Raw genomic sequence first — 12376 nt, forward strand, 5'->3', positions numbered from 1 at the left:
TCTGTCAAAACCAAAGCCTGAAAATGATTAGTATGTGTGGTTTAATGGCCAATATCTTCCAGGAGTTTTATTGTCAGACTGAGGTTGCCAGGTAACCAGAGCGTGAGAGGTGCTTGTAGGTGATTTTTTACCTTTGGAGAGAGTCCAAGGCTCTATGTTTCATAAGATTTGCCAAATGTGTCTGTTCTTGCAAAGACTTTTAAACACTAAACTCTTCTTGTACCTGCATTTTAGACCGTGTGATGTAATGTTTTGTGTACAAGCACACTGTCCATGATCAGAGATCGATCTAACAGAAGAGCTACTGTAGCTCAAAAAAAGTTAATGCTGGTTCTGATAGAAAGGTGTCAGAACACACAGTGCATCGCAGTTTGTTGCGTATGAGACTGCGTAGCCGCAGACCGGTCGGGGCGCCATGCTGACCCCTGTCCACCGCCGAAAGCGCCTACAGTGGACACGTGAGCATCAGAACTGGTACACAAAGCAATGGAAGAAGGTGGCCTGGTCTGATGAATGTTTTCTTTTACATCACATGCTTGACTGGGTGCATGTGCGTCGCTTGCCGGGGGAAAGCATGGCACCAGGATGCATTATGGGAAGAAGGCAAGTCATTGGAGGCAGTGAGATGCTTTGGGCAATGTTCTGCTGGGGAACCTTCCCAGTCCTGCCATTCATGTGGATGTTACTTCAACATGTACCACCTACCTTAACATGTTGCAGACCAAGTACACCCCTTCCTGGAAACAGTATACCCTAATGTCAGTAGCCTCTTTCAGCAGGATAATGCACCCTGCCACACTGTAGAAATGCTTCAGGAATAGTTTGAGGAACATGACAACAAGTTCAAGGTGTTGACTTGGCATCCAAATTCCCCAGCTCTAAATCCAACTGAGCATCTGTGGGATGTGCTTGACAAACAAGTCCGATCCATGGAGGCCCCATCTCGCAACATAAAGGATCTGCTGCTAACGTCTTGGTGCCAGATACCTCAGCACACCTTTAGGGGTCTAGTGGAGTCCAGGCCTCAACGGGTCAGGGCTGTCTTGGAAGCAAAAGGGGGTCCTTCACAAAATTAGGCAGGTGGTCCAGTCACATCTGTATAAAATCAGTTAAACACAACAAACCCTCAGGTGACATAACTGTGCTTTTGTAAACCTCGTAATGTCAAAATCTGTGGGGATTTTGCATTTATTGTGAGCAGGGGCAGAGAACTGGGGGGATTATACAAAGATACTTGTAGGAATGGGCTTGGATGCAGGAAGAGGCCCATAGACATTGTATAAGTACAGGGTCCAGAATTTTGTGCTATGCTACACTTCTTTGCTTTGCCTCCTCAAATGCACAAAACACAACACAAACATCTGCCTCTAACAATATCAACTCTGGAACAGTCTTAATGAAAATGTTATGTTCTAAATTTCAAAAACTAAGTATGTATTTCTTGGATTTTGACTTGGATTGCATAATATTGTACAGGTATTTCACCTTTTATTATGTGATGGATGCCGTGTTTGTGCTGAAAAAGTGAGGTGCTGCTGCTTTACGGGGTCAAGATGCTATATACATATTTTACTGCTGTCCAAGGTCTCCTGGGCCCAGCAGCCAGTTTATAGGCCAGCAGGGTGGACGCGCCGAGGGGCAGATAAATATTTAAAAAAGAGACCTCTGGGTTGTTTTACTCTGCTCGCAGAGGGAAATCAATTTCATATAATCAGTTTCAGAGGTGATTCACTCAGTCTCTCTCTACATTCACTTTCAATTTGAATCAGTGACAATTAATTGCAATAAAAACATGTCGACTAATTGAATACATAAACTAAGTGCCAATAAAGGTGAATAACAAATGGATACAATTTAACGACACAATAACAGTAATACACAGGAAATAAAACATGTACTGCCCACTTTAAACCAGTGAGATGAGCACAGAGAAATACAGATATTTTGGATCCTCATATAATTTATTTTTCAGTCAACACTGATAATAGATAATTATCTGTTTCTCATGGCAGATACTGATAAGATATCCATGGTTTGACAGTTTGTCCCTTTTTTCTGTAAGAAGTCGTTTATGCACACCTGAGGTTAAGAAGGTCAAAGAAGTAATGGACAAAGATGGATGATTTAATGTTTCATAGCTCTCTGACCGTTGTGGAACATGTGCTGCAAATTGAACAATAGCTCAAACTTTGGAAATAATAAAATATATTAGACTAAAAAGCTGATTGAGAAAATATGTTTTCAGAGCTTTTAAAGACAGAGGTTTCGGCTGCGTTTGGTTCTCAGTTTGAGAGGCTGCAGAAGTCTGTTTTGTCTCTGTGCTACAGCACTTCAGTATAACAGTATGTGAGAGTTAAACTTGGGGTTTTGCATCCAATAAACACCAGCTGCTCTTCTGTTGCCTCAGGTGTTTGGAAACATCGAGCTGAATGAGGAGACGGCAATAGATCACCACAACAACTTCCAGACCTTTTTCCAGGCCTTGACCCTTCTCTTCAGGTAGTCCTGCTTCAAAGATTATGAATATTCTGGGACCACAAATAATCCGGTACTTACTGATAACACTCGGCTGTCACTGTGGGGCAGACTTAACAATATTGTTGTGTACATGTGTGTGTACATTTCCTGTGTGTGTTTCAGGAGTGCGACGGGCGAGGCGTGGCATGAGATCATGTTGGCATGTCTGAGTAACCGGCGGTGTGATTCGCTCTCAGGAACTTTGGGGAAGGAGTGTGGAAGTGACTTTGCCTACTTCTACTTTGTCTCCTTCATCTTCCTCTGCTCCTTCCTGGTCAGTACGAAGGACAGCTGACAGTCTCATACTGTGTTCTCACTGAAGGAAATGGTACCAATGTTCTACTGGTTTGCTGTTTTATGCCATCAGCAACTAGCTGGAACTTCAATCAATCTATATCATTGAAATAAACAGATACAATAATTTAATTTAATTGTTTTTATTTTACACACTTTTGTTTTCATTCTGTAGATGTTGAACCTTTTCGTCGCTGTCATCATGGACAACTTTGAGTATCTGACCAGGGACGCCTCCATCCTGGGGCCTCACCACCTTGATGAATTCATCCGCGTGTGGGCAGAGTATGACCCTGCTGCCTGGTGAGTGCTTCTGCTGATCTCTGACCTGTTCACCACTCAGAGCATAGTGCTCAAATGTTAGCCAGAATCTGTGTGAAAGAGGAAGGGGTTTGTCTTCGGAAGAGGGTTTTGGCTTGGAAATCTAAGAATGGTTTCGGAGTTCCAGCTGGATGACTCTGTGATGTGGAATCCCGTGTTAGGAGTGAATTCTGGTGGCTGACATTAAGCCTGAGTGCGCAGTTGGCTGAGGGTGGTGACGAGCCCCCTGTCGGCCGGTCTGATGCATGTAAATCCAGCTTTCCACTTGGCCTCCCCTCAGCCCTCTTTGCCGCTAAGCCGGTGGGCTCTGAAGCCTTCCAGTCTGTCACTGTTGTGTGAAGAGACGCCATTTCTATCCGTCCAAACGGGGGAATACAGGTTTATGTTGGCACCCTCTCAGCTTCTTACACGTCACTGTTTAAGTTAACTAAAGCACAATAGAAATTCAGAGAGAGCCAGAGTGAGGAGTAATCTGTCTCAGATTATGCAAGCCTTATTAAGTTTTACAGAAGGCTTCGCAGGAGCTGTGTCAGTGAGTCAGGACTCCAGGAGATGTGTTCGATGTGAAATATGAAATTTCCATCTCATGACAGACATTACGGGGGAGGAATTATTATTTATTCCTGTGAATATGAATTAGCTGCTCCCTGGGAAGTGCCTACAGTAATACAGAGCGTATTTTCAACTGCTTTAACTCATTTTTATTTCAGGTTGCAGCGAGGAGAATTTTTATAATCGTTTTCTCTCTTTTTTAAGGAGAGATACCACTTAACTTTACAGTGAACACAAGGCCATTCCTTGTTGCAGTGGGTTTTAAGAGAAAAGTTTACATTACATAATATCATATGTACAAATCAATGAATGTATATATGGATGGACTACGCATCTCCATCTGCTCTCATTGTACGAAATTGATGCCAAAATAGCCCCCGTGATAGGTGCTGCCATCTTGTGATGGTGACGTTATTTGGATCCAGAGTTGCATAGACACTTCAGTTAACCAAAACACAAACTTAACTTAACGGAAACAAACGGCAAGGATCCCACATGTCGGCGTGTTTAACAACAGAACAGCTTCTTTGTGTTGTATGCCTGACAGTGAGGAGGGGGCTTTCAAGCTATTTTTAAACCTTTGCGTGAGAATACATGATAAATTGAATTCTTCGAGAACATGGGAAACCTCATTCTTTGTTTTTTAAAGTTTTAGTAAGACAAGTCAAAACTGAGAAATAAGCTACGATATCGGATTGTTATTAGATTTTAGAAAAAGTTGTGTAATGTGTGAGCTAACCTGTTGAACGTGTCTTATCTCTTTCAGCGGGAGGATTTGCTATCAGGATATGTACAAATTGTTGCGTTTTATCTCTCCCCCCCTGGGCCTGGGGAAGAAGTGCCCTAGCAGGGTGGCTTATAAGGTTTGCACTCCCACACAGTCCTTTTGTTTTCCAAGAGGACTGTGATGGTTTTGGACTGTGAATGTCTGTTTTTATTCCCTGCGGTGGCAGAGAATGACCCGATCACACTTGCATACAAACACACATCGATCCTCTACTAACCAGCTGGCAGGTAACCATGGCGAGTGCAGGAAACAATGCAACAAGTGAGGCTCAGACAAAAAGGCATCTGATGCGATGTCTGAGATGTTTCCCCGCTTCTAAACACAGAGCGGGTAACGAAGAGCATTGTGTGCTTTGTTTCCTCTTTGGTTACTGCTAATGTGTCTTAGCATGCAGAAGCAGAGGGCATCTTAAAGGAATACTCGACTGTAAATCTTTCTTTTGACTCTGGAACAAATAACCCTCCTTAAAAGTGACTCTGAAAAGGTCATAGCTGCTGTTTGAGATAGCACGCAGACAGAGACAATTAAAAGTCCTTTACATGGGACAGAAAGACATTTTATAACAAGCAATAAAAACCACATTTAAACAAAAACAAATAAAGAAAAGGAACAATATAAGAAAATGTTGAAAGAGCAAGTGCATCCATAGACTGTATAAATAATGGACGTAGCCACAGTGACGTCACCCATTGGTTTCTTGACTGCTTAAATGAAGATGATATATGGCCGTTGCCATGTTGGTTTACTGGAGCCTGAAGTGACTAAATTTGGATGAGAGGATGGAGCTGCAGAAAAGCAAGTAGTTGAAAAATGCCAAGCTATCAAAGCTAAGCAGTCTGTGGCTGATCCATTAGCTTGTGAGTATGCTAGTTTAACTTCGTGTTTCCCACAGAGGAGATTCTGTTTGTGACGGTGACTGACTGCAGGTGTTTATCAGACTGAAGAAGTAGCAGAGAGATAGCACAGTACACCTGCTACTTAGTGCTAAAAATATATCAATACAGTAACACTAGCATTTAACTCACCGAACAGCTGGAGCTCAGACTTTTTGCACGGCCAGAAAGTTCCATAAATCCCACAGGGAGAGAGATTATTATCATTTTGAATAATGAAGAAATCCCCAAAAGGCTCCAACAACACAAACAGGTGAACTTAAGTTCAGTGACTGTGTGTCTGTGTGGTAGTCTAGCAGACAACCAGCAAGATCCACCTGTCACTCAAGTGACCTGACCCCTATGATTTAAGGCTTAATATAATTAATATGAGTGTGTTATAAAAAAAAATTCACCCCCCGTGCAGTCATCTTGGAAAATAAAATTAGCTATTTATAACAAATCTATTTTTTGTAAATATGTTTATTTCTGCTGTAAAAATAGGCATTTAATGTTATTTACTTGGCTTCTGGAGCCAGCCTCCAGATGGCCACTCGTGGAACTGCATTTTTTTGCACTTCCGCATTGGCTTTATTTTTCAACACCGGAGGTTGCTGCTTGAGTGCAACTAAGGAACACTAAGGGCAGGAAACCAATCAATAAAACGGGACAGGAGAGGAAGAAGTGTTTTTAACTAAAGTTTGAAAGTGGCTAAGATGAGAAGGACAATCACTGCAGTCAGCTTGAACTACAACAAATTTGAATGATGCCATAAAAGGAAGATGAAAACATCAAAACGTCCCCTAAAATTGTCAATCCACTCCTGCAGCATAAGCCACATCTTCCCTGTTGATCCATGTGTCCAGTATGTTCCAAAGAAGTCCTTCAAGCTGATCTGGCCGCGTTGTTTGCAGAACCCTTTAAATATTTCATTAGATAAAGCCACAATAGCGAGGGCATAACTTACATAAGCCTCGGCATACTGACATGCATACTGCTTCAAAGGGTTAATAACCAAGCTACAACAACTCTTTATAGCCTCTTTTAAAGCCCACACATGGTAAATGTTTGATTCTCAAAAGAAAGATTTGCAATGGGGTAAACCTTTAACATCAAATAAACTCCCAAAAACATGACGTCTACCAGGATCCCTCCATCCAGCATCTCTGCACAGGGAATCCTCTGGAGCCTCCACACCCTCTTCCTCCTTTGGGATCCATTCCTGGATCATTTAATCCAACAAGGATGGCATTCCAGATCATGATATCCTGGAAATCTTATTAACAAGGATTTCTGTTTTCCTCTTTCCCCCTCCCATTCTCTCTTTTTGATTTTGAAACTTTGTGTTTCAATGTTATTTCCCCGCCCCTTTACTCCCAACACCTCCTCACCTGGGAAATCTTCATCTCTCCTTCATGGCCTCCTACCATCTTTTCCTCGGGAAGCGGCCGCATGACTTACCGTGATATGTACAAGATGCTTCGCGACATGTCCCCTCCGCTAGGTTTGGGAAAGAAATGTCCCCCCCGAGTGGCCTATAAGGTAGAATTACTCCTATCTCCTCTGTCTCGCAGTCACTGCTGCTTCCCTGTTTCCAGCTGTCAAACATCTTCAGGCTTCTGTCAGTGTGTCGCAGTCAGTATCATCTGTCCTGCTGTTGTGTTGTTCTTTCTGTTTGTGTGTGTGGCTCTGTGTCCTTGTTCTGCTCTGTGAGGGTTTGCTGTACACTCTGTGCATCTACTGAAGAGCCATGTAACACTGATGGATAAAAACAGATTAGAGAGATAAGCAAAACCACAATATGTGATGATGTGTGTCTCTACACAGTCATCTGAGACTGTAAGAATATCACTCTGACGGCTGTCGCTAGAAAATAAGTGTCAACCTATTTATTAATATCGTCAGGGACGTTGTGTTTCTGGTCCCATGTCTTTTATGTTTGGTAGTTACAGCTTCACTTATCAACAATTTCATGCATCATTAAATGTTGAAACAAAAGTCCAGGCACCCACAGAGAATGAGCTCTTTAGCCTCTTTTAGCTCATAGTTTGGGTTTTACAGCAGTCTCAGTGCTGTTGCCGTTCCCCTTTTTAGTAGCAGCAGGCAACTTTTTCCAAACCCACCGTATGCCAGGTGCTCAGAAATGACAGGCTGACACAGTTAGGGGCTAGCTGGGGAAGAAAAAGGGAACATCTAACAGCTAGAGAGACACATACAGTCACACTCATGACTTTAGAAGAATACAGGACTGTTTGCCTTGTGTTCCTAATGCAAACCTTACAGGTACAAATTGTCATTTTTGTACTCTCCACTGAGCAGTAGGTTGCATCTACAAATATTTTTTTGTGACTTCAAAAATGTCAACAGTTTACCTAAACACACTTGCACAGACTTCCAGGCACCTGCTCTTGCCTGTCTTATTACACATGTGCTGACTTAACAAACATATCCAGCAAAGAAGAAGAAGCACTACTTTTCTGCCACACAACTGGCTAGACCTTAGAAAGGTCTGGATAAATGCCATACAATTTTGTACAACCATTCATGTCCCAAAGGATGAATGCTACTGTCGTTGGTGAGATTTCATTGAGCATCACTCAACATCAAACAAGATAATTGTGTTCCCCTCATGATGAATTTTTCATCCCTTAACTATTCATAATAGACTCATCAAGTTAAGACACACAGAATGCTGAAGATGCACACGGGGCTAAAGTCCAGAACCAGAGTTAAAAGATGCTGGAATCATTTATTTTAGGCACAAATGCAATCACAAATAAAAGTTGCTTATTGTGTGCTTGATGTGAAAATAGATACTAACGCATCAGCATCTGAATCCAGAGATCCTAAACTACATCTCTTGTTTCCTTGCCAAACTGTAGGCCAAAAGAACAGCAAATAAGTTAATCAGGATTTATTTATATGTCTCAATACTTACAAGAAGACACATTTAAAAACACTTTCAAAATCCCCTTATCAGCTCCTGCACTGGCTTAAATACAGGAGAACCTGGCACATTTATCCCATAAATATATGTAAGATTTGTCTAATAGTGATTAAAGTCTGCAGCTCAACACTCCTCAGGTAGTAGTCCATGTGCCAGCTGCTTACCTTTTAGCATGCAGGCTCAATGTGAGCAGTTCCCATGCATGCACAGCTGTCGACATGAATAACATTTAAAGCAGACCAGCCCTGGCCTCGGTTATAAATGCCTGGGTCTGACGTGGTCACTTCTCCAAATATAACTCCTGCTTCTGTGAACTGACAGAGAAAGATAGAAAACAAAGACACATAAAGATGAGAGCAGGATACTGTTTTTGTTATTCCCCATCCCATTTTATTGTAATTGATTACACTCCTTGTTAACTCCCCTCCTAATAAGCACATCTTCCCCTGACAGTCACAACTGTCCCTGTTACCCTCTTATGTCCTCTTTTATGTTCTGTCTTCAGGCTTAGCCACACTCTCTTTTGAATGATCTTTGTTCCACCCTCTCTTGGGAGTTGCATCTTCTCTCCTCCTTCCTCCAGCTTTACTATGTGTAGCTATCCGTGTGTGTTTGTGTTAAGTCTTTGTCTGCAAGCATGTGTCCTCTGCATATGTGCTTTTTGATGATGTGTTTCTTTATCTGTCCCCTGCTCATGTCCACAGCTTCCATTCTTCTGCTCTCTGCTTCTCCGAAAGAGATGCAACACTTTACATGTGATGCTTTCCCGTTGAGGCACTTACGCCCCCTCCTCCTTCTCCTGTTCCTGCCTTTCATCCTTCCATCCTTCCCCCTTTATTGTTGCGCTCCCAGAGTGAATATACATTTTTCCTCATCTTGCCTTTAAGAAAATAGGAACCTCACATACAGTTTTCCCTTTCTAACAAATATTACTAATGCTTCATGACTTCGCCTGTCAGTTTCTACCATCCCTCCAGCTTCACTGTGAATGTGTGATACAAACATACGTGTGTGTGTGTGTGAATCATTTCATCGCAGCATAGATCCAGATGCCTTTCATGGCTTGGATTTATGCTGATTATTTCCCACATTTTACTGTCAATGTCTGATGAAGTGTTAAGTTTCATAAGTAACAGTAGATATACGATATATGAATTACTACATTTCAGTCCTAAGCAGTACACTGTACTGCAGGGCTGCCAGTACTGGTATAATTTCCTTGAACGTTCAAAATTCATAATTTAATCTATAAATTGTCAGAAAACAGTGAAAACAGGCTGATGGTAACATTTTTAAATAGCTTGTTTTGTCCAAAACCCAAAGATATTCATTTATAATAATATAAAACAAAGCTGCACATCCTCAAACTGCAGCAGCTGTAACCTGCAGATGTTCCGTAGTTTGCTTGATAAATGACTTAAACTATTACCGTATTTACATTTTAAAGAAGATAATTTTAATCTTATTTTTAGTACTGTCATCATATGCCCATAATTCTTTAAGTGTATTATCATGTGTTGTACTTTCTCCTCTTTTGGATACTAACTGGAAAGTGATTTAGACGTTAACAAATTACAGTCACAGTCTTTCTGCGCAAAAATATATTATATCATATTATCATGTTTAAGTTCAGCAGGCTTCAGAGGTCAGTGTCAGACAAATAAAGTTAATATTATATAATAATTATATAATACGTTTTTCCTCATCCTTGCATACAGAGTTTAGCACAAAATTCTGGACCCAAAGATAGGCAAGGCAAGTTTATTTATAGAGCACCATTCATACATAAAGCAATTCAAAGTGCTTTGCACAGTTAAGAACAGAGCATTAAGAACATTAAAAGAGCAAAAATGGATACAAAAAACAAAATATATTAAGATATAAGTTCAGGTTCGTCAGAACACTACATCAGTATATTCTAACATCGCTAAGGCAGTTTCTGATATGTAAAGTGTTAGAGACGCCTTTTTAAATTTTAACTCGTCAGTTAAACTTATACGTCGTGTTCCCCAGAACACTTTGTATCTGCTGGTTCCAAATCTTTGGAGTTGTTACTATCACAATTTTTAACAGCGAAAAATTGTTTGTTGTTTATTTAACCTTTGTGTTCACTTTGGTTATAAATCTACTACTACTGTCTAAGGGCCCCCTGCCCACATCAAGAGCTATTCATTCTAATATCTTTATTTACCCTTCTCAAATGAAGGTCTGACGCTAACAAGAAACCTGCAGAAGACTGCCATGTTAAAGTCACCCACTACATTTATCTTAATTACTATATAATGGCTTCAGCTGAAATTAAGAATGCTCTTTTGTCCTTTTACAGTGTACACTATCATACAGGCACTATGGAGAGGAGGAATGATTACAGCAAGCAACCAATTTCTCTTTCAATATACATAAGATAGCCTCGACAGTTTGATGGATAGCTTTCTGTCCAATACCTCTCTTTTCTCTCCAAGCGGAATAAAGACGAGCTGATGTACATGACAGCTTAACATGCTCACAATGCTCAGCATCACAAGTTACTCATATTAAAGCATTTAGCAGAAGTATGTCTGCTTTATGGTGGATTTGCAGTAGTCTCATAGCAACAGCAGCAGCCATAAAGAGCACTGAGCTCCCTGCATTCATCTGTTTAGTGTTGTTAGCTTTAAAAAGAAGTTGTCTATTTTGGGCGCTCACTGTAATTCACTAATAATTCAACAACAAAAACAGACCAAACATTTGCAGGTCCCCGCTGTTCAGGAGGCACTTATGTTGTTCTCTGTTTTATTATCATTGGAGATGAAACATCTTTGGGTTTCAGAAAACTTTTTGTGCTAAGAAAAATACTAAAACAACTATCCTGTAATTTGGCTGGTAGTCATTTCCCCTTAAATCGGCCTCCTTTGACTGAGTCGTTACATGTTTGTTCCTGGGTCATGCCCCCTCTTCTTTGATTCTTTCCTCTCAGCGACTGGTGAAAATGAACATGCCCATTGCTGAAGACAGCACAGTGCACTTCACCTCCACGCTCATGGCTCTGATCCGCACCGCTCTGGAGATTAAACTGGCATCTGGTGAGAGACTACAACTACAAAATCCAGAATCCCTTGCGGCCGGACTGACAGCTCAGATGTGAATGTGAATGGCAGTGATCGCTGTGGTGCAGATTTGATGTGACATGTTTTTTGTGGGCGTCTCCTTAGGGGTCCTGGCACAGCATTTGTGCGACGCTGACCTGAAGAGGGAGATAAAACGAGTGTGGCCAAGTCTGCCGCAGAAGACTGTTGACCTGCTGGTGACACCACCTAAATGTGAGCTGCAGTTTTGATTGGGCTCTGTTGAAACCTAGATGTCTGCTTGTCACTTGACTTCTTTTTGCAGCTTTTAAATTATTCCTTTTATTAACTCCTTGTTCTTTATATGCTCTGCACTGTCGAGAGTTGTTGCAGACACAAGAAACTAAATGAGAGGAGGAAAATGTTATGACAGATTTTAAAATTCAGTTCAGAAGAGAACTTTTTGGATGCAATAATAGATAAAATATTTAGGGAACAGGTATTTACCATGAGCTAAGGAAGTTGTATATGCATAAGGATCTTAATATGCTTTGCTAAGTATGGGCCCTGTTTCCAAATGGTGCAGTGGTTGGCGCTGTCGCATCACAGCTAAAACGTTCCTAGTTCGAATCCCAGTTCGGATATAGCTTTCTTTGTGGAGTTTGCATTTTCCTCCTTCCCCCATCGTTAGGTTCATTGGTGACTCTAAACTTGCCCGTGAGTGTGAGTGTGAAAGGTTGTCTGACTCTGTGTGTCAGCTCTGTGATTGACTGGCGATCAGTCCGGAGTGTACCCCACCTCTCGTCCAATGACGAATAGGCTCCAGCCCCCGGCGACCCTGAACAGGGTAAGCAGTATAGACAACGGATAGATGGACGGATGGATGGATGAATGGATGTATGGATGGATTGCCCTTATAAGATTGTAGTACCATAATACTGAGCAAAGCATATATATTTCTTAAATTACGATGAGTAACTTTGTGACTTATTATTAATAAGCAGTAATTTAGAGTTTTTTAAGCTAAAACTTTCAGTTAACG

The 12376-nt window shown here is 41.3% G+C and overlaps 1 protein-coding gene across 1 annotated transcript in view; it reads left to right on the forward strand.

Annotated features, from left to right (window-relative positions):
• The window catches only part of LOC138605062 (voltage-dependent N-type calcium channel subunit alpha-1B-like), a 124855-nt gene that overhangs the window by 97233 nt on the left and 15246 nt on the right, over nt 1–12376 (forward strand). Inside the window, exons 32-37 of the mRNA XM_069677140.1 lie at nt 2408–2499; nt 2641–2791; nt 2987–3114; nt 6789–6885; nt 11247–11352; nt 11482–11589. Coding sequence (XP_069533241.1) covers nt 2408–2499; nt 2641–2791; nt 2987–3114; nt 6789–6885; nt 11247–11352; nt 11482–11589 — 682 coding nt within the window. The remainder of the gene's footprint in view (nt 1–2407; nt 2500–2640; nt 2792–2986; nt 3115–6788; nt 6886–11246; nt 11353–11481; nt 11590–12376) is intronic.

The sequence above is a fragment of the Semicossyphus pulcher genome, unplaced genomic scaffold, assembly GCF_022749685.1.
Source record: "Semicossyphus pulcher isolate SPU_LCO1_2020_fin unplaced genomic scaffold, fSemPul1.0.p SCAF_28, whole genome shotgun sequence".
In the NCBI taxonomy this organism is placed as follows: Eukaryota; Metazoa; Chordata; class Actinopteri; order Labriformes; family Labridae; genus Semicossyphus; species Semicossyphus pulcher.